General features: G+C 37.2%; 1 protein-coding gene across 4 annotated transcripts; it reads right to left on the bottom strand.

Moving 5' to 3' along the window:
* Window positions 1-172: 172 nt before the first annotated feature.
* Window positions 173-22294, bottom strand: G2E3 (G2/M-phase specific E3 ubiquitin protein ligase). 4 transcript variants are annotated; one of them, XM_048948720.1, is made up of 16 exons: window positions 22199-22294; window positions 19602-19653; window positions 18310-18407; window positions 16332-16433; window positions 15725-15849; window positions 13469-13634; window positions 12430-12536; window positions 11087-11203; window positions 9523-9644; window positions 9287-9419; window positions 8511-8636; window positions 7139-7449; window positions 6282-6463; window positions 5926-6098; window positions 4923-5122; window positions 173-4343 (listed from the first exon to the last, which is right to left on the bottom strand). In XM_048948720.1, the coding sequence occupies exons 2-16, from the start codon at window positions 19633-19635 to the stop codon at window positions 4111-4113; spliced, it is 2229 nt and encodes a 742-aa protein (XP_048804677.1). In that variant the 5' UTR covers window positions 19636-19653; window positions 22199-22294; the 3' UTR covers window positions 173-4110. The 4 variants fall into 4 exon arrangements, with proteins under 4 accessions (XP_048804677.1, XP_048804678.1, XP_048804679.1 ...); XM_048948721.1 differs by lacking the exon at window positions 22199-22294 and adding an exon at window positions 21850-22150; XM_048948722.1 differs by lacking the exon at window positions 13469-13634 and having other exon boundaries at window positions 12430-12501.
* Between the last annotated feature and the right edge of the window lie 992 nt (window positions 22295-23286).

The raw sequence follows: 23286 nt of genomic DNA, 5'->3' as shown, positions 1-23286 counted from the left end.
AGAAAACTAATTAATGGCATAATATTCTAGTAACAATAACTTTTAGACAGTTCACACAATACAAAATTAGGTTGTTTCCTTTTTTACAAACAATATTATTATGATTAGTTTTCCATACACACTAAGATACTTCAATTTTTTCTTTTTTCTTTTTTAAACAATTACTCTAGGTAAAAAAAAAAAAAGTAAAACCTGAGCTGTAAAATGCTTTACTACACAGTAAGAATCAATATAAACTCTAAAAGCGTATTTTGTAGCCTCCAGTCTCATCTGAATGAAGTTTTTGTAAAATTTTTGATGCAATTTTTAAAACACATATGCATAATATGACTGAATTATCATAGACTCATGGAATAGAATCATACCATGGCTTGGGTTGGAAGGGACTCTAAATACCATCCAGTGCCAACCCCCCTGCCATAGGCAAGGCTGCCACTCTCCCGAACAGGTTGCCCAAGGCTTTGAATGCCTCCAGGGATGGAGCATCCACACACTGTGCAACCTGTTCCAGTGATTCACCACTATCCAGTAAAAAATATTCTCCTAAAATTAATGACTCGAACACTCTGTTCAACATCTTAGTTTTACCTCCCAAATTTTTGAAATCTTCTAGCTGAGAACTGAACACATTAGTGTGAGTCTGAGCTTTAGACTTCAAGTAGAAACTGATAATAAATTCCTTCTCATTTTGCAAAATATTTCGTTCACAAACTAATTTGAAATGCTAACAGCTTGTTTTAATTAAGCATCCTTTGCATGAGTCACTAAGTTTCTACACCTTGGCCTTCATTATATTTAAAATATTTGTGTGGTTTTGACATTATATATACTTTATTAAGAGACCATACTAAAAACACGAGTACTAAACTAGTATTGCTTACTAGAAAAAAAAAGATCACCCTAGAAAATAGCTTATTTGATGCACAGATTCCAGAAGGAATTTTGGGGGATGGAGGATGAAGTTTGATACAGAAACAGAGAAGTTCTTTGGCCAGTCAAACACAAGACAGAGGTCTGTAGTAGTTCACTTACAGCCCTGACAAATCCTACAGAAGACGAAACTTCTTTAAAACTGAAACCACTAATACATAGATGTTTGTTCTTCTTCTGTTACAGAAATGCTTACAGTCCTAATTTCCAATGTGCCTCAGGTTAACATTTTTGTAAAATAAGGAAATTATAGTATTGCACTTCAGTGACCTACTTTACCAATTAAATTATGGTGGTCATCATAGCAAAAGCAATTGCTCCAGAAGTTTTCAAATAAGATAGACTTTTCTGTGTTTTCGTGAATTAGAAGTCAGCTTGTTCAATGGCATAATCTTAATACAAACTTCAAGTAAATTTAAGATTGGCATCTATAGATGAATGCAGAAAAAGAACAGAAAAGGAAATTCTTCTCTGCAATAGAAATACATTAGAAATGCAATTTGAATAAAACTAGGATGTTATTAAAGTGTCTAGAGAGAGCAAATCACCTACAAGGAAGGGAAGACAACCTTAGATAAGCACACCAGTATTAGAAAATGAGAATGAGAAAAAGTTCCCAATCAGAAAAATGTTTGCATGCAATATTAAAGACTATTTTGAGAATTCTGTGTTTTGATATGGCGTTGTATGCTTCCTTAACATTGTATATGGTAACTCAGGATTTCTCCCACAGCTGATAGGTTCGTTCTTTACATATTAAAAAAAAAAAGTATGAACTGATGAACTCAAAACTGATAAGCTATAAAAGGAGCCCTATTTTTAATCTTGGATGCATTTGAAGCCTGATGTTCACATGAAATTACTATTTCTTCAACTACAGAAGGTTTTAAAACAGTTTATTTTATTTAGTTCCACTTTTTGTACTGCTTCCCCTCCTAATGCAGGTACCAATAGCAGTTAGCAACTGACTTTGAAGATTATCCACGTGCTGCTTGCAACAAGTTCAATACTTCCAGTCCAGAAAAATGCCATAACATTACAAAATATGTTAATTTCTAAATTAGTCAAGGAAAAAAAAAATACTGCACTGAATACACTCATTTTTAAAGTAAAATATCCTATCTATAAGGGATTCATTGTGTTAAAAGAACAAAAAGAAGAATGAACCCAACACAAGCCCTCATTAAGCAAATCAATTTGCAACAGATTGCCTTACTTGTGCTGGTAACAGAGTATTCTGAAGCCAAGTAAGAATTTAGTGGCAATTTAGCATTCAGAAATCCAGAAAAAGTGACAAGCATGGCATACTATTAGAGAAAAAAAGATCATAAAAGAATGATCAAAAAACTTGGAATGTAAGTGATTTAAATGATATTCTCCAAGAGGTCATTTCTTTCAGATTCTGTTTGAGTTTATAACATTTATGTTTCAGAACCAGGAAAGCATCAGTAGTCCTGTCTTAATTTATAATATTCCTTAATTAAAATGAAAACATTTTTATGATTATTTTTAAAATAGCTGAAAAAAAATGAAAAACAAAAATGCCTGACCTAACCTTTGGCATAATTTATATAGACTGAAATGCAAAAATAAGTGGCATACTTTCATGGGGCAATATAAAAGAAAAAAAAAAAATGCAGATGCTGTAGCAATTTAAGAAAGGTTTAAAAATACCCACATAATGTTAAATGAACTGCATAACATAAACACCCAGTCTTCAACCCTACAGTACAGTCATACCATATTTAGTGAAAGCAACTGCCACTTACACAGGTCTTCAGTTGCAGTACATTGCCACATACTTGGTGTTCACTAATGCAATTTATTAATGAGAGGAAAACAGTGATGAACCAGAACTTGAAACTGGATTTAGTTGTTTTCTTGTCGTCGTTGTTTTTAAACTACCTATCAATTTATAATTAACTGTAAGTGTACTTTCTGGCCAAGACATTAAAAAAGAAAGCAATCCTGCAATACAGACATATCTATCTATATACATTTATTGACTTACCTTTGCTAGGGATGCAATTTAAATGACCAAACTGACAGTAAAGAAAAATGAAATTCTGAGAAGAGGCCTGCATATATTAAAGATAAATTTTTTTTAACTTTTTTTTTTTTTCAGTTTCATAGCTCTAGCATCATTGTGTTACTACATACAGATTTCATTACTAATCACTTATGGCTTAATGTTATTTATACAAATACTGCAGAATTAAAACTTTTTACAAAGTCGCTAAAACTGCATCTAAAATTGAAAAGGAAGAAGTGTTTAGAATAAAAGCTAGAGAAGCATCAGGCACTAATAACAGGCCTGATGGTAGACTACCTGCAATTCAAATAACTTCAGTGCATATTCATTTGAAAATACTGACTTCCATGGAAGAAAATTCAATATCTTCTTCTAATAAGCAAATTTTTTGTATTTCATTTTGAAGGATCACTTATAGTTGCATGTTGGAGACCTACTTCAAGCTTCTAATAATATGTATAGTCACAACAGTAAAAGCTACCATACAGTAGCAGAATCAATAAGGTTGCAAATGCCCAAGATTTTGTTCAACAGCAGAAACTCAAGTTCAACCACATTTTCTTCTTGCTGCTTATTATTTTGCCTTGATCTTCTCTAAATTATGGTCACATTTTAATGCATTGAACGCAACAGCCTAAAGCCTAACTTCCATAGGTTCATAAGAATCAAAGCATAAACGAATCAACATGAAAGCAGTTAACTGAAAATAGTAGCACAGAACTGAAGCACTCAGTTTTACTCAAGACAAAGCTCTACAGCAGTTACCTTTAAAAAAAAACAAAAAACTGCTTTGACTGAAAGAAAAGTGTGTGTATACAATCCATTTACTTTTACGAAATTGCTAAAATGCTCCAGAATTTGGTAACATCCCATGTATGTCTAGAACAAAAATACCCATTCTAAATAAGACTGCTGGCTGGAAAAGCCAATTTCTAATTAAGGAAATGATTGAAAAACAACAACACCCAAACCAACTGACTTGTATCTGAAAACAGTTTTCCATTTTACAAGATTAGTACTTCTTTCAGCATATCTTTGGAGGACAAATGGTAAAAGACAGCATACCATCAAAACATGAAGGCATCTTGCCAGCAGACACTCCCACAGAAAGCTGAAGTTTCCAATGATTGGTTTAGTAGCAAAAATATTTATTCTCTCTCGCCTCTTAATGTGTTTCTGATAGTGAATTCCATTTTATTTTTAAAATTCTCATATGTCCTTGTTATTGGGAGTTCTAAGCAATTTAAGAGTCTGTTTCCAACGGGATAATGTACAGGCAGAAATTTAATAGTAGGTTCAGGATCAAAACCAATAGGCGGTATAGAAGAACAACCAGTTACGAAGAATAGAATATCCTGTAATGTCACTACAGACTCACCACCTAAAAAAAACAAAAGCCAAGACAACACTTAGATTATATCAGTCATTGTTTTTTACTCTTAAGCCATACCCCTCCATGTGCTAGAAAGGAAAAAATGAAATCAGAGAACCTCAGATTAATATGCTGGGTGTATATTCAATACTATGGCCAAAGAGGAAAGACTGTAGCAAAACCAAAAAACAGCCAAACAGAAAACAACTACATAAACACAAAACCAAAACAAAGTCTGCTTACATTAGTTTGAAAAATCTTAGGACAACAGAAGAGTTTTTTAGTTGTTACTGCCTTTTTGATAGTTCGCAGCAGAGCCAAAGAAAGGTGGTTAAGTTTTCTTTTATAAACTGATCTCAAGTTTTACTATAGGTGGCAAATGCTTTCAGAAATTAGAATTGGTTAGGAAGAGGTGGTGAGGGGGAAAAATTAGGAAGTGACAGTCAACTGGAAACTTTCCATGTCTTACTGCAGTAAACTAAAAAAAAAACCCAAACCACCAAACCCTATGTTTATCAGCAATTAAATGCCCAGGAATGGGGAATAAAGGCCAGAGGGAGGGGTGGGGGGAGGGAAAGGGTTACTCACTTTCCACATCTTGCAAATAACCCATCCAAAAATCAGCACCTCCAATTTCGTTTACATCTGGTGAGCGATGGATTGTAAAGAGATCACAGAGAGCTTCTGCAGAAAGGTTTTCAGGTTTGTGGCAAAATAAGCTAGAAAAAGCATCCGGATGCATTTCCATTTTCTCTAGCACACCAAGAGTTTTCAAACCTTGCCTAAAACTAAGAGAGGGAGAGAATAGAAAAACAAACAAACAAGCATCAGAAAGCCAGTAAGTAACTAACTGTGCTCTTACCATCCCTAAGTTTAATTTATTAAAAATACAAACCCTCACATTCAAAGTTTTTTTTTTCCCCATAGGTCTCAGAGATTCACTTGATTAGAATCTGTCAAAAGATAACACCACAAATCTCGATGTATTTATTCAAGAATTAGCATCCAGTGCCTTTTTACTGAATGGATGAGTAATTTAGATTTAAGGCCAGAGGCCAAATCAAAAAATAGTCAACAGTAGCAAGTGTCCTCTTCTAGCCGACTTCACATAGGAATATGAATACAAGCAATGTTTACACTGTAAACCAGCCAGTTTGTACCTGTGCACATTACCACCACTGTACTTGCACACAGACTCCCCAGTTGGAATAAGAATGAACCATACTGAAATTCTAAACATGTTTAAGCACTTCTAAAATTTGAAGTCTCTACATTTGAGTATTTCTGAATTACAACTGAATACAGGCTGCAGATCTTGTAAAAACCTTTGCACTACAGCTGTCAACCTTTCCTTTTCATAATATTAAAAAAAAGGACACTAACTTAGTAGAACAAAGTAGGTTATCAAATATTTGCAACAAAAATTAAACAGATGTAACTGTTTCAGTCTTTCAGTTAAACTAACAAACTAGTCTGTTTTATTCACTTAAATGGAAAATATTCACAAACTTGTGAAATTTAGTTTTAGTAACATACATTAGTTTTAGCAAGAAAAATAAAGGAAGCTCGAAAATTCACAAACAAAACAAACCTTTCCAAAGGTGAAGTAATTCTCTTGATTACATGATGGATCAGTAAGTCATTCACAAGCATATCCTTATCATGCAAAGCTGTTACAGGTCTTAAACATCCAGCAGCAGCAAGGAAGTCATGGCAGTCATGCACGGTTGACTGTAGGCTGGACAGAGTCTCTGAATATTTTATCTGCATCAAAGATAAAAGTACAAATTTGTTTACTTCATGCTTATATGTAACATACACACATTTTTATGAGGCGGAGCGAGAATGAACATTTAAATTTGAACTGAAGTTGTATTTTATAAGCTCCTCTTCGTATCCAAATATAGACTTACATAGGAATTCTCCAGTAAATGTAGCTTTATTTACCTTATTTATTGTCTGTGCTACACCAGCATCAGCAACATCATCCAAGTTTGGCTTCACATTCTCTGGACCATAGACAAGACAATCAAACAATACTTTGGAAAAGAAACCAGGAGATGGGCCACCATGAACTAGAGAAACTGCAATCATTTTGCCAGCTTCAAAATACAGGTTCTCTTTTAGAGCTGCAAATGAAACAAATATACTTTACCATCTACATCTAAAATAATTTATGATTTTTTTTTTTAAATAAATAACTTAATTCACTCTTACTACAGGAAATGTAGCACTAAGTTTATCATCTGCTGTTGCTTGAAATAGTAAAAGTGGTAATTTTTATTTAAGAGTACCAGAGTTCTTTTACTGCAACTTCTCCAGCTAGGGTTGAGATTGGAGATCTAACTATCATTTCCACTTTGTATCCAACACACGTTTAATTCTGAAGCACAAGAACTCAAGATGGCTTTGGATCTTTAGAGATAAGTGTTCTAGAAATTTCAATGAAACAAAAATAAGTAATACCAATGGTGAATCAGAGAGGAAGAAGTTCACTTATAGAGAACAAGACCCAAGAACTTTGAAGTCTATTAACATGCTATATTTTTCTCCTGACAGTTATTAACATTTCACACTCACCAAGCATTCTTTTATTTTAAAAACAAACAGTAGTGAATTTAAACATTTACAATTCCAACCTCTCCAGCTTTTAGAAGCAAAAAAAAAAAAAAAAAAAAAAAAACACCCACAAAAATTGCTTCTGTCCTTTCAGGGCTATAATGAACTAACAATCATACAGGTTGAACATTAAAAAAACCTTTGAAGTGACACAGCTCTTCATTCTGGAAAAAGCATTTAATTACCTTGAGGGTCAACCGACAAGTTCTTTGCAGAAGAGCCCTCAAACAATGATGAATTCTGAATATGAAGCATTAGTAGCTGGAAGAAAAGATGTTTTGAGCCAGTAAAAGAATCTGCTTTTATACTGTTTTTGCAGTTTGTGAACTTCACTTCAATGGTGTTTGTAGGTCTGAAGTTACGCTGTCTAAATCCTTTTAAAGCACTCTTCCAGACATTTTCTGTATTGATGTTAAGCCTTGTAGTTTTTGTATTAATTTGATGCTTTAACTCCTTCAGTACATTAGAAGCTTCCTTTCTTTGCACTCTTAAATGCCTACAAAAAATTGCATATGTTTTCAGATAAATCTACAATTCCTGAAGAACAAGTTTTACAAACAGCAACATAAAATCTTTTTAAGAAAAACTCTAAACACTTCAGCACATTTAGGTATTACCAAATTATGCCAGTAAAACATTTGGAGTAGATTCTTAAAATTTTAGCTCTGGAGTGGTAAATTACTTAAAACTATGACTAAGAACTAGGGGGAAAAAAAAAAAAGGTAGAAATAATTACATTGGCATAACACAACTGGTTTTCTGATTTCAGTTACACCAGTGAGGTGTCAAACAATTCTTACATCACTGTTCTGTGTTTGAACAATGCAGAACAAGCGAGAAATTGAAGAGTGTACCATGTTTTGTGTTAGTTAGAATACTGTGATCTATAAGCTAATATACATCTTTGTCACTATGATCAAAAATGCATTTGAGTGGAGGAGGAAAAAATGTTTCAACTCCCATTAAAACAATTACTGCAGCAGCCACATTTTAAATTGCTACCAAAACTACAAAGTGCACTGTAAGTAACTAGTTCTTTCATGAGAACTTGTGGCACATACAGGTAGAATTCACAAATACTAATGCTACAAATAATTTTGGATCCTTGAACTGAATATTCTGTTAAAACATGTTATCTTACCTATGATTTTAGCAAACTGACAAGCTACCCTTTATGGTATAAACACAAAAACATTGACAATTCAGGATGTTTAATTTGAAGGAAACAGAACTCTTTTTACTCCTTAGTCTTTTTCATGAATGGCTTGCCATTTTTCCTTAAGAGCAAATATGTATTTTTGAGTTTTGATCACCTTGATATCTTACTTAAAAATACACAGATTCTTCCTTACCTTTCCCCTAGTATTTGAAAACTGTGGACAGCGTTATAAAATTAAGTCTTCTATTCTTTCAGTGACTATAGATAAACATACACCCACATACACTTAGCCACTATACATACATAAAAATACATGCACACACATCATGTTGTGCACAAAATATGTATAAAGACATGCGCTAGATTGCTTTTTGATGTACAAGAAAAGAAGAAAGTACTTTTTCCTTAGGGAGCGGTTCCTGTTTGACATCAGTGGAGATAAGGACATTGCCACTCTATTGGATGTTGGAAGTTCTAGGAGTGAGCAGGGTGACAAGTGGTTCTGGCACATTATCTTTGGTGATCTATAAGCAAAAAGATACTTTAAGAGCTACAACCAAAGAACACTTCTTATTTGAAGGTAGCAATATACTTTCCCACTGTTTCAGTATCAAAAAATCATTTGTTGGCTCATTCAGATGAAGTCCACCAGAGCCTGAATTACAGTTTTACAAAGAGTAATTCAGCATTTTATTACGAGGCGGTTTTAAGATCAGTTTTTAGTTGCATCCTACATAAGACATGCAAGTCCTGATTCTACAGTCTTTGGAAACTTTTATTACTGCAGAAGAACACAAGATTTATAAATCATGTCTAGTAAAGTCTAGTAAACTATACTTCTAGCACACTTAACACTGAAATATACTGGTAAAGAACCTTAGCTTTAACTTTTGCCATTTGTACATTCAAAGTGATCTCAATTTTAAAGATTCCTTTTACAAACGTCTAATTTAGTCAAACTAAGAACTGGTTTACATGCCATCCAACGTGAATTACTGTAGCAAATTTACAGAGTTCACAGCTTACTCAAAACTGGAGTCACAAAACTTTCTGTTCAAACTTGAGCAGTTTGCAAATTAGCATAGGAAGTCTCTCCTACAAAATAAGCCATCACCTCCTTATGTTTAAATACTATTTTACGTTACAATCTCTTTTCTGCTATAAGATTACACACTGGAGAAGACGGTTGTGTTGAGATCCAGGTGACTGCCGAGGGAGCTTTGGAGATGGCTCTTCCAGCAAACAAGCTGTCCCATCCATCTTTTCTGAGGGAGCCAAAGAATGCTTTTTCCCTTTGCTGTATTTCCCTGCATGATGAAATATATGAAGTTAATCAATTTTCTAGCTGTAAAATGTGCACATATATCAAGTATTACCATTAGCAAGTCGCCATCATATTCATAACATTACCTTTTGCAAAGATGCTTCTGCATTCCACACAGTCCCAGTTTTGCTCCCATGATTTAATGGATGAACAGGCCAAGTGAGTTCCACGGGAACCACAAGACTGACAACGCTTTATTTCCCACTTACTAAAATTAAAAACTTATTTTAGAATTATACAGAAGAATGAGACTAGTAAAAACCAGGAACACTGAACAGTAAAATTAAACAGTAAATGTAATCGAGGCAGTAAATTCACAAGGCATAATTCAGCAATCTGGTAAGACTGTAAATTAGAAAGGGAACTTCTTCAGACAATATGTACTCAGCTCCCAGGTGCAAATAAAAAAAACAGTTAGCCATGTTCTAGCTTTCTGTATTAAATACATATGAGCAGATGTGCTCCCCAGCCCTGCCTTGAAAGTTAATAGCTTGCTGCCAGTATTTTATCCTCTTGTTGACAGTCAGCATTCTCAGTGAGGACTCAATGAGGACCCCTTGTTTATCTTTCCAAAATGTTGAGTTCTGTATCAGTTGAGTCATGTAATTGATTATTTTTACATATTCTGTAAGACTCTTCACTACTGACAGTATTTAAGTTACTGCTAGAATTCTGTCTACATGTTTTGAACATACTATAATGGAACTATGTGACTGATACTAGCTCAAGCACTGGAGGCCAAAAGGTACAATTCTTGAAGACTACGTAAATTCTGACATGTACATGTACCAAGAGTGAACCATGTACACGTACCAAGAATGAACCAAGTGAAGCTTGACCAAATCTTTACGAAGTAAACTTAAAATACCTACAGGGAAAAACCTGCCACAAAATGTCTTTACAGAGGCACTGTATGACATTTGCATATATCCATCCCAATAAGAACATGTATGTTACAGAAACACATAAAGCAATTAAAAAGAACCACAGAAAATGAACTTAATCAAAAGTTAAGCAAGTGGTAGAACCAAAAAAAAAAAACCTTTTACAATATTGCTCAAGCTTCCATAAGCTATCACCAGTATTCTAATCATCTGCATGCAAAGGGACAGCAACATGTCCTATGTGGGTTAGAACCATCCCCCTTTTGTAAAAGGAGAAGCAGAATCATCAGCAGAAAGATTTATCTGTTCAAAATCCCATTTGTAAAATAGCAACTTCAATTCAAATGCTTGGTTGATACTTGAGAAATAGATTTTATACGTAGATCTTATGCTGGCTAATTTTCACCCAGTTAGTACTTTAACAAGTTTCTTGTAAAGGCATTAAGCTAAGTAAATCAAGCTGCGAATGATAGAATTAACATTTAGTTTAGGCATGTGCTATTCCATTTTTGCAGATATACAAATTCCACTACAGCTGTTTTATGAAATGAGAACAGGGATAATTGAGAATAGACAAGACTGTTTTTTATAAGCTGATGAAGTTTGAGAAAACTGGTATTTAAATACTGCTATTACCAGGAATAAACTTTATTTATAAATATTGAGCTGAAATTAAAACCCAGTGCTGAAAAATACTACAGCTTTCTTCTTTAATTTTTAAATTAGAAGTCCATCCCTAATTATCTTCCTGCAAAAACTATCATACCTATCAGGTTTGTTATAGTCTCTTCCATTCTTGCAGAGACATCTTCTAATGTCACAGTGTTGATAACACTGCAGTAGGTCTTGATAAGCATTGTCCTCAAGTTCCCAAGATGCATCCCTATAAGCAAGACAGAGAACCTGTTACTACAACTTTGTTTCTGATTATTTAAGTGGATTACTTCATCTTTTGGAAAATGTGTATGTAATAAGCACATGAAAATGTTCCAATTAGATAACATTTTAGGCAACAACTAAGCAAATTGAGGATAAATTGAGGATAAATCTAGGATGAAATAGAAATAATTGCTGTCAAGATACTAACTACCTAAAAGCCTCTAAGTCTATAAGTGTTCACTTGATTTGTATTACTGTTACCACATCACTATCTAGCCCAGAAAACCTGATAATTTTTTTTTTCTGTTCAATTTCTTTAATCACCTCTTTGGATTCTCACAGTAGAAACATACTACTGTTATTTTCCAATATCCAGAGAAACCCTGAAGTAGGAATAACAAAAATAGTATTGTAAAATACAAACTGATACACTGTTACTGTGTCATGTTTCTTTGAAGTATTTTTTTATTTTTGCATGACCTTGGCGTGTATTTGCTCTGTTGCCTATTACTCTTTGTCACGGCAGACACAGGTGCTTGTTTTGGGAATTTACTCAAAATACTGTTAAGAAAAATGGATCAGTATTTTCCAAGCCATTATGAGACACTTCATCACATTCTGATTCTTCGTCCTCTCCAAAATCTGGAGCTCCTGTTTCCAGAGAGAATTAGCAGCAGCCTCAAAAGATACCAGTAGTTAAAGAATAATTCTTTCAATAATGAAACACGATTACTTTATCTGAGCCCCAGCAAATTGTAGAAACTTATGAAAAACAGCCCAGAATTTTAGTACCCTTAGCAGTCCCTGGGGAAAAGCTGTATGGCTAAGTAATCAATGGACTGTAACAATGTTTGGGCAACAACTCAGATAATTTAAGAACTTAGATGAGAAAATACATTTGTTATCAACCTACATTAATGTCAAATTATCATATTTAAGAATTGTTTTGATCTTTTAGATAGGTCCCTGGTTTAATCACAACATTAAACATGACTTTCCAGAACTTCCAGCTCAATGTCTAACTAGTCTAACTTTCGATAATTTTGCTGCATAACTAAAAGGAAATGTGCTACTTCCTAACAAAATAATTCTACCATGGAAGGTAGATTTGAAGTTTCACATATTCATTGATGCAAACTGTATAGAACAGCAATAAAAAAATAAATAAAGTTTCTACTAGTCAAAGTAAGCTTGTATAAAGCATTATTGATTATTTACCAAGTTACTTACTTCTCTGGAATGTGTATGCCCATTCTCAACATTTCTTTCTGAAATTTATCCTTGTTATTACATACTGCACACCTAAAGAAAAATATCCCAGCACTCAAAGCTTGATACTGTGATGGGGAAAAAAAAGGAGAACAACAGAAAACCAAACCAATTATTGAATTATTACCAATCTCTGAACGACAATAGATGTTGTCTTGATACCTCTACCATATTTCTTGCATCATTAATCCACAGACACTGTCCTGACACAGATTTTGCTCCAATGACAGTCATGATGTCACTTAACCTTGAAGCAAATGCTATTTCATCCTCCTTTAACAGACAACTGAGCTACTCTGGTGGCCTTCTATGATGGAATGACAGCACTGGTAGACAAAGGAAGGGCAACTGATGTCCTATACCTGGCCTTATGCAAAGCCTTTGACATAGCTCTACACCTCATCTCTAAATCAGAGAGGGATGAATTTGAAGGGGTGACTATTCAATGGATTACAAAAATTAAAATTGGCAGCACGGTCACAGCCAGAGGGTGGTGGCCAACAGCTCTGTGTGCAGGCAGAAATCAGCAATGAGTAGCGCCTCCCAGGGGTCCGCGTTGGAACCTGTCCTCTTCAACATGTTTATCAATGACCTAGGCAGAGGGTTGAGTGCCCGCTCAGTAGGCTTGCTGATGACAGTAAACTGAGTGGTGCAGTTGATAGAACAGAAGGGACACCATCCAGGGGAACTTGGACAGGGTTTTAAAGTGGGCCCAGAAGAACCTTATGAGGTTCAACAGGGACAAGTGCAAGGTATCCAGGATTGCCCCAACCTGATATGTATTACAGACTACTAGAAAATTCCTTGAGAGCAGCCCTACACATAAGGACTTGGAGTTGGGTCCTGCTGGACAAAAAGCTAGATGTGAGCCAGCAGCACGTGCCTGCACACTATCCCCAAATAATTTTATGTGATTTTAAGCAGCTGTTTGATTATTTTTAAAAATCAGACTGTGATTTCCAAGGATGGAAGGGAAAAATAACATAAGAACCTGTATTACCTGCAAGCATTCTCGATGAAACCAAGTATTTTTACAACAAGGACTTCTCAACACACTGTACAGTGGAAGATGTTCAACCAAATCCAGGCATATTGTACACTGCGAAGGTTCTCTAGATTCTTTATCCGAAAAGATTTGAACTGGTTTATGTTCCCAACAGTAAGATCTACAAATGATAACACAAGGTTCCCTCACCAAAAATATATTTCCAGAGCTTTCTTCATAAAAATGAACTTGCTGTTCATTTTGTTCAATCACACCTGCTATTCATAGATAAATACACTATTAGGCAAGATGAAAGGCAAAGATAAATTGTTTAAGGCATCAAGGCAATAGAATACAGTGGAAGAGGCACATTGCCAACTTATACCTGCTATATTGTGAGGATGACATATTCTTGTCTGTCAGTATTTCTTTTGGTCCAAATATTATTGTTCCTGTCTAACATCAATGCATGCAGGCACAGGAAATAAGCAGAAGAAATTGGAAACCAAGGTGCAGTTAGAAAACTATGACCTATTTACTACAACAAAAACACAGTGGGACAAAAATTGCACAACTGGTGCACAATAACTGAGGATCACAAGCTTTTCAGAAGAGACGGGCAAGGCAAAAAGGGCAGAGGAGTTGCCCCCTATGTTAAGAAATGGACAGATTGTGAAGAGGTGCCTCTGAAAAATAGCCACAATCAGACTGAAAACTTATGGGTTAAGTTACTGGACCAAAACAATAAAAAAAATCTGATGGGCAGGGAATACTATGGGCTACCTGATCAAGGAGAGCCAGTTGATGAGGCCTTCTTGCATCAGCTTCAAGAAGCATCTCACTCACATGATCTCATTCTGATGAGAGATTTCTACCACTCAGATGTCTGCTGGGAAGGCAACAGGGTAGGCTGCAAGCAATCCAGAAGACTCCTGGAGTCTGCTGAGGATAAATTCCCAGAACAGAAAGCTACTGGACAGACCAATCTGCAGTGAGATGCTACTGGACCTTGTACTGGCCAGCACAGAGGGGCTCATTAAAGAGGTTAAGATTGGCCCCAAGAGCATGCCCTGGTTGAATTTGTGATCTAGAGGAATTTGGGCCTGGCAAAGAGCAGAATCAGGACCCTGAACTTTCGGCAGTTAAAGGAATTACTGAATGAGGTCCCTGGGAGGCTTATTTTAGAGATAAAAGAGCAGAGCAGAGCTGGTAGCTAGAGACACCTCTCTGAAAGCACGACAGCTCTCTTCCTGTCTACCAGCATAAGAAATCAAGCAGAGAAGATAGGAAACTGGCATGGCTGAACGAGGACCTGCTGGTTAAACTGAGGGAAAAGAGGGACACGTACAAGCAGTGGAATCAGAGATGTTCAGCCTGGGAAGATGCTCAGCCCAGGAAGGCCTACTGCATCCCACGCTGTGTTAAAAAGAGGTATGACACTTTAAGGTCTCTTCCAACCCAAACCATTCTTTGATCAGAACCTCCTTTTTTCCCCCCCATGTTTCCATACTGTCATGACATTAAAGGATCCACTTTGATTTCATACAATGGCTCTACAATTTCTAGTTAGGGTGATAAATTCTATAACTTAGCTCATGCTCAAAGTAAGAAAATAGAGAAGATACACAGCTCTAGAATAAATCTTTCTGAAAATGCATTATTTTTACATGTGCTTGACTTCATGGTAAAGTTTGAGATATTCATTTAAAAGTTAAATGCCTCCCAGATTGCCATCCTCCTGCTAACTCTGTTTTCAATAGGCAGCATGAAAACATAATCAAACACACTTAAGACTAGTTTGACTACAGACAAGCTGTTGCAAAGATGATAGTAAAAGAACATACAACCTAACTTAGACATTTGACACAAAATTCATTTCTTTCCAATCAATCAGTAATAAGCAGACCTAGAACTTCCATTCGGAAACACAATGGAATGGCTTATATCAAACAAGTAGGACAAACCAAGGGAAGGAATTAGAGGAAAAAGCTATTTTCACACACAGGAGGCAGACGTACAAAAAACCCCCAAAACCACACCCCAACCATTTTACTTCTTTTGGAGTGCTGAAAATTTACTTTATATGTACTGTTAATGCAATGTACTTGCTTGCTTTTCATGTTTTCCACAAATTAAGATTTTTTAATTAACAATTTATAGTTCTTACAGCCTCCTCAAAGGTCACAAATGAAAAAAACAAATGAACTCCTGTCTAAATAGAACTGAGAACAACAAAAAAACCATAAGCCAACACAAAATCCCCAAACTTACCTGAAGTCTTCCATGAACTGAAAAACACATTCCTTTTGTAACCCACAAGGAAAATGGTAACTTCGCTTACATTTGGGAGCCACACATCCAATTGAAGCACCCTTTTTCCTGCAGATATTACACACCTGGGAAGAATATGTTTTAGAAAGAAAAACATTAAATATCTGAAGCATAATTATTTTCCTGTGTTCTATGCATATTTCAAAGAGAAGACACTTATTTCATATAATTTGATTAGGTTTTGTTTTGCATGTACGTTGATTGTAACCTGCAAGCTGAAATGCAAATTATTCTATTGGTAGTTAATTTAGCTGCATCTATAGAATTACAGATCAGTTTGAGACTCCTAAAGGATTATGTGCATGTGCATTGCTCTTTTTAGTTCACCTACAACACACACAAGAAATAAAAACATTAGCAATTCTACAGGATGTCTCATCTCTTCAGCTCCCAGGACCCCAATACCCTTGTTACTGACGTGTAAAATTCAGATGCTTGAATGGGTTCAGCGCATTGGCTGTTGACAAAAATAAACCCCGCACATGACACCACATATATGCTTAATGAAAAGTTACTCTTTCTCTCCTTGTAAAGAGATCATTCTTACCAGTCTTGCAGCTCTGTTAACTTCTTTCCTAATATCTTCGATCAAAAATCCATCTATACCTTCATCTTCTTCCCCCCTCTGCCAAATGCCACTTGACATCAACTACAAAAACAGATTAATTATTAAAACCATTCATCTATCTAAAGACTTGAAATTATCTACACTGTATTGTCAAGCAAAAGAGACAAATTTATTCAAACAAAGCTCGCACGTAAATATTTGACAGAGTAGAATGGCTTCTTTCTGTCTCCCAATTCACTGCTATTGGTCTGCCATGACCAACTCACATTTCCAAGCACCTGATGCTGATGATATAGCACAAAGACAAGTAACCTAATCCCAGCTATATATATATATATATATATATACACACACACGTGATTATAAAAATAATTCAAAGCATCTATGCTTTAGAAGGTACTCATCTGATCTGAAACAACAGATTTCAGTAGCCAGTAAAGCCCAAGATGGAGTCTTATTTTCCACTCAAAATACAGGATCTACTCAGGTAACTGTCAAACAGTTACTTTCATTAAACAAGGTTTCAGAAGAAATAAAATTAAACTGTGAATGACAATTTTGTTGGGAAGATAATTAGCACAGTAGGAAGTATCTGTGCTGAAGTGCAACCTCAAAGGAGAAGTAATACACTTTAAAGGAGAAATAAATAAGAAGAGAATCTGGTATTATGGCAAGTCAGGACAGTTTGACGATAATTTAGAGTAAATAGTTATCTCATAAGGCAGTTACACTGCAGACTTCAAATAAGTAGATGGTTTCATAACTTGAGACTGGAAAAAATAAAGGAGGCATCATATCAAGTTAGTTTCCACTGAAGAAAAAAAAATCTCTCTCTCTATAGTTTCATTTTCTAACTACACATTTTTAATCAATATTTTTAGTCTAATAAATGTTAAGTTTCATAGCAAAAACAATTAAGGATGTATTTCCAAACCTGAGGCACTTGGCAATGAAAAATTAATATGTACCACTAATTGACCTCTTTCTAAAACTTATTCCTTATAGTACTCATAATAAACTTTTTTTTTTTTTTAAGGAAAACAAACATGTTTTTACTAAGTTGTCGGAATGAAAATCTACAAGGTAACTACAAGAAGCTCCTTATAAAAAAATAACTTACAAATCAGTCATTTGATGCTATAACACCTTCATAATACTCAGTGTTGCAAGCACACACTTTCCTAGCTGTTCTGCTCCATCAGGAGAGGATGCTTCTTCTGCCTTTTCATTGGGCTGTATGTGACACAAGGTTATCATAGACCTAAACTTCTTTTCAACTGATTAAAACTGATTGAAGAAAAATTGTCCTTACATAACTTCAGAAAACTTCCACTCTGCCTTATCTTTTAAGGATTTAACATCCAAACTACTAATCATCTAAAAAACTTGAAGTTTAGAGTTTGAAAGGTAGCATAAATAGAACTTGAATCTTGGAAAATGATAAATGTGGTAAATATTTGTCGTTTATACCCATAACTTTGTGCAACTCAAACTTCTACTGAATGGATACTATAGCTGCGAATAATGAGCAGGCTTCATCTTACCAAACTGAAAACAAGGACTCTAAGTGACAGCATCATCCTATGTACAGTCAAGAGATAAGCTCACACCCAACTGCAAACTAGCGATAAACATGAATAAAGATGAAAACTTTACCCCACCTATTCCACAAAGGGTGAAATTTGCACATTTTGACACTATGTTTATTTTTACAGAAGTGAATATGTAGGTGCAATCTGTTCTCTCTCTCTTAAATGTACCTTCTTTGTTATGACAGGTTGGAGAATGAACTAAGTAATTAAATGAAATGTAGCACTTAACAAGTACAAGCCTTCAAGGCTACAATGCCTTCAGTTCAAGTTTTACAACAAACCACTTAGACAAGTTACAGCTATTTAATACTTGTTGTACTTACTATTTTTCAGCTAACATAATAATACTACCACTACATACTTACCAAACAGTAATTATGAAGAGTGAGATTATATTCTACATAGGTCCTTTTTTCTCCATACTTTTCAGGGCAGTTATCTGTCCGTCCACAGAGAACACAAGCTAAAACACAGAATCATGTTTAGGATCAGTGAGTCCTGGAATCGACATCAATCAGTTATAAAGCAATAACTCACCACTTTTAATTACATGCATCCTCAAGCAGCTTACAGGATAAAGGACAGTAGATACTGAAGGGGAACTCAGAAATGGCAATTTGTGACCAAAGGATGGTCGGAGAGGGAAGGAAGGCCTGACTCCACGAAGGGTTAAACTGGCTAGAAGCAAAAATACCAGAGACAGAATAACTCTGTTAAAGAAGCTTCCCTTGGTGAGAAGGTAAGAACACTCAGGGCACTGTCTGGTAGCCTTTGCATTCCAAGATTACTACCGGGCCACATCTGGGCAGCAGAACTGAGGGGGTGAACACTCAGCTAAGGCATCTGATGCTGAAGCAAGTGTATAGAGAGAAAAGGCATCTTTGCAGGCTCCTTGTAGGACTGTTTACAGCGGCAGGGATCCGTCCACTGCATCACTCATTAAATTTGATTTTTATATTTAAATACAAACATGTTTATTTGTCTCAAGTCGTTCAGTAACAACTACACATTAATATCCTTGTCTCAAAGAAATAATGAATTCCACAGTAAACAAAGAAATAAGTCTACTATTTATTCCTTCCTTACTGCCTAGTATGAAAATACTCCACTGGTTCCAACTGCCTGCTGATTTGGGACAGGGCTATCACCAAAGCAAACTCAGAAGATTTTGCTCACAACCAAAAAGTTCTTCCATAAAGCCTGCAGAAAATTATTAAGCAACCAACAATGTGCAAATATGTGAAATATATGACCTCTAATTTTTTTAGTATAACACACAAAGACGTCACCATATCCAGAATTCATGAAGACTTCTTTGTATTTCTATGTGACAATCTTCATGAAGAGAGTTAGCAGTATGCAGACTGTCAAGTTACAAGCAATATTTTAAAAACATATTAGTTTCAAAACATTTAAAAACTACAGACATCAATGTCAACTAAAGCCTTGAGAATTTCCTCATTTCTGAAGTCCCAAGCCCACCAGCATACTCAAGCATGCATAGGCAGGGAATATCTTCCCTTCAACTCTTAACAGATATACAAAATAGATTTTCAATATACTAACATCAGGAACAGTCAAAATAAAGTGATTTATAATTGATATATTATATGAAGACTAAAGATTTACATAACTATTTGATTAAAGCCTTACTTACGTGGGCTTTGAATGTCAAAATTATTCTCACTCATTCTAGTGAGTTCTTCAAGCTGTTTATCATGGAAAAGAAATGAAGAGTTAAATACACATCTAATGCATCAAGAATTAACATGATGTACTACTGTTATAGTTCATTCCAAATTCAAAAAAATCCCAAAGCTCAGTGAAGTTTTAAAAGTGAAAACAAGAACAAAAGAACCAGTATTAGAATTCAGCTGTTATTGTGAGAGATGTGGGTTCAAAAAGAAGGATGTAGAATAAATACACCCATACCAACGAACATATGTTGGTTATTTTCTCAAAACACCAGAAACATATTTTCTTTTGAAAATAAGCAGCTGCTGAATTGGAATTTTATACATATACATAAATGTACGTTCATAGTTATTTTCAACATCAACAATAATGAAGTAATGATCCAAGGAGAACTAAAGCAGTGGCAGTGACTCCTGCTCAAATAGAGATGGTATTAACACGAGTAGTTTAGGAGAAGAACACTGGGAAAGATGGTGACTGTAACTGAGGAGGTAGTTTTCCACTGTTCCCAGGATCTTATTCAAAGAAATCCTGATCAAAGACTAGAAAAAGAGAAATGTGAGAAATCAGAAACAGGCACACGGGAATCAGCACAGGCCAGAACTACATATTTTACATTCTGAAGTAGAGTAATCCATTAGGAAACATTGACCTGACTTAAGTTGTGTTTCTTCCAAAGCATACTCTTAAAAACCAGATCTCCAGGAAACATTAACACAGGCAGGTAGGGAGTTGGCCTAGCCTACCCCACATTCCACACTTCCTGGACTACATGGAACAGCTCATGAAGAAAGTAAAGGTAACTGTGTTTCTTCATGGCAGCCCTAAGAACATTGCTCTTCCTCTAGTGCAAAGTCAAAGCCTTTCAGGTACTCAGCTGTAAACAGACAGCTTGCCTTTTCTCAGGAACTGCGGAATGCTTTGTGTGAGATTTGCAGGGCAAGCAAGGCAGGACAGCTGTCCCCAGGTCCACATTTGACCTCACAGGAGGGTGCACAACCTCCTGAATATGTGCCAAGGGAGCAAGGAGGCAGATGATAAATTCCATCTGCAAACTGGAAGTCTGACAAACTGAGCTATCAGAGCTTTGTTATTTACAGTTTTGTTTAAACGGTACTTGTACAAACTTTTGCAAATACAGTACTGCAGCCACGTGGTTGAAGTTGCAGGTAAGGCATGGCATCAAGGAAAGAGAAAGAAGAAAAATGGACGGCAGAAGTCTTGGGTCTGACTTCTGTTCTATGCCACTGCCATTAAAGACAAACAAAATACTTCCACAGGAGATGTTTGCCAAAGAATGGTCTAAAATGAAAATAAACATTGATGTGATCAACATAGGCTATGGTAAGTGCCAACAGCCACATGAGCATATGGTTTCACCTTTCCCCAGGAAAAAAAAGAAACAACATCCCCTTTTCCAAATTATGAAAAAAGATACCGAATTAGGTACAGAGGGAGCAGAAAACACAGCTTACACATTTGCCCTGTTCTTAGCTTACTGCCAGTTCTCACAATTCCGAACCTACCACAGGGTAACACCGTAAACAAACCCTTCACATAAAACCACACAAGACCGGTTTTACACCTTTTGTATTGCACAGAGCCACACCAAGCGGAGAAAGCACGTTTGGCTGGAAACAAGCAAAGCTCCTTCCTCCTCCCCTTTGTGCCGGTTCCAGCAAAATCAACCAACAAAGTCCTTATTCCTCCCCGCATTCCTCGCACTCTCTCAGGGAGTTGAATCCCGCAATTTTGACTGCAAGTCAAAGGAGATGCAAAGTCGAACACCAGAGCTCCACAAATAGAGCTCACGCGTGAGTTCCCCAGGATCAAAGCAATCTCGTATTAGTCTATCGGCAGGACAGGAGCACATTATCACCCACCGTTTACAAGAATGGAAATGTAAATACAACATTTATTCTGCCAAAGCGGACTAAAAAAGCCTCTGAATGACAGCAGTTAAGTTCCAGAACTTAATGGTTCTCCAGAATGCCCAGTGTTTTATTTTTTATTTTTTTTTAAATTAATGACAAAGAGGGAAACAAACAGGCACCGCTCCGTGAGAGTGGATTTCAGGTACCCAATTAGTAGTACGGAGTACGAACAAAGCCGCACGGAACCTACCCAGCTACCCTCGTCCCGTGCCCTCCGTATTTATACACGACAGAGCCCCGCATCAACTCGCGGTTCGTACCACAGCATAGACCCACCGCACGTCGAGGAAAAGTAATTCTCTGCGTCTCACGGGAACTCAGCCCGGCCCGACTCGCCTCCCTCCAGGCCTCAGACAGCTGAGGCCGCACCGCGGGTCCTGGCAGCAGCAGCACGGCAGTTCCCGCGGGCTGCCGCTCCCCGTACTCAGGCGGCGGCCGCCCAAGGTAGAGGGACGGCACCGCGCCTCTGCGCTTCGCTCGCGGGGAAGCAGAGGCTCTACAGGCGGCGCGCTTTAAATCGCCCTAACGCCCCGTTCTGCTCTCGCCTCGTCTCTCTACCCCCGGCAGCATCGGGAGACCGGCGGTAGCGAGGCGAAAGCCTCAGCCCGCCAAACATGTTACTCACCCCGAGGGCGGCGCGGCCAACGGCGAGATCCGGCAGCAGCGGCCCCACGCCGCAACCGCCTGCGTTAACTGACAGACAATTCAAACCCCAACATCCGCCGACGCACCGGAAGTCTGGAGCCCGCCCCTCGCTCCGCCCCTCTCTCCGCCCCCCATCCCATCCATTCCACCGGCTCTCGGCCGCCTTCGTTGGGTCGGCAGGAGGAGATTCGAGATCTTGGAAATCGGCGCTTGGCTGGGACTGCCACTGGAGGGCCGGCGGCGGAGCTCCGCAGCCCCGCGCTCCGCAGCCCCGCGCTCCGCCCACTCTCGGGGGTCACACCACGCAGCGGGCATTGGGCGTGCTCGGCGTCCGCCTCTTTCCGTCTTTGCGATTGTGGGTCCGGTTGGGGTGACCGGGGCTGCCGGTGTGGGAACTGTGGGGTGTTGGGCTTCTGGGGGGGGTCTGAGAATCGTGCTGGTTGTCCGGACTGAGCACCAGTGGAGCTGGTTTGGTTTCTGAGGACTGAGGGAAAAGGGGTACTGCCACCCAAGACCACTTGGCCTGTTCTTATCGGTGAGCTTTATGTTCGATTTCATAATTATTATTATTTTTTTTCCTGTCCTGGCAAAGCGCAGGATCACTACAGACTTTACTTGCAAGCCGTGCAGACTGTAGAAACAGGCAGTCTCGACCAGAAAGCGTATTCTGGAATAGATTTACAGAATCATGGAATCGTTTGAGTTGAATCTCAGCCATCTCGTCCAACTGCCCTGCAATGAACAGGAACACCTACAGCTCCATCAAGGTGCTCAGAGCCCTCCATCCTGACCCTGAGCGTCTCCAGGGGCAGGGTGTCCACCACCTCTGGGAAAGCTGTTCCGGCACCTCACCACCTCTTTTGTAAAAAAAACCAATTTTCTTACATCCAGGCTAAATTTCCTCTCTTTCATTTTGAGACCATTTCCCCTTCTCCTATCACAGAAGACACTGCTAAAAAGTCTGTCCCTATATCGTTTAGTCTTAAGGAAACGGGATTGGTTTGTTTGTTTTTCCCTGAGAAATTCACTTCAAGAAGAAAATACTATTCTATGTATCCCCCCTGTAAG

Source organism: Lagopus muta, chromosome 6, assembly GCF_023343835.1.
Source record: "Lagopus muta isolate bLagMut1 chromosome 6, bLagMut1 primary, whole genome shotgun sequence".
Taxonomy (NCBI): Eukaryota; Metazoa; Chordata; class Aves; order Galliformes; family Phasianidae; genus Lagopus; species Lagopus muta.
This window is presented reverse-complemented; position numbering and strand designations above follow the sequence as displayed.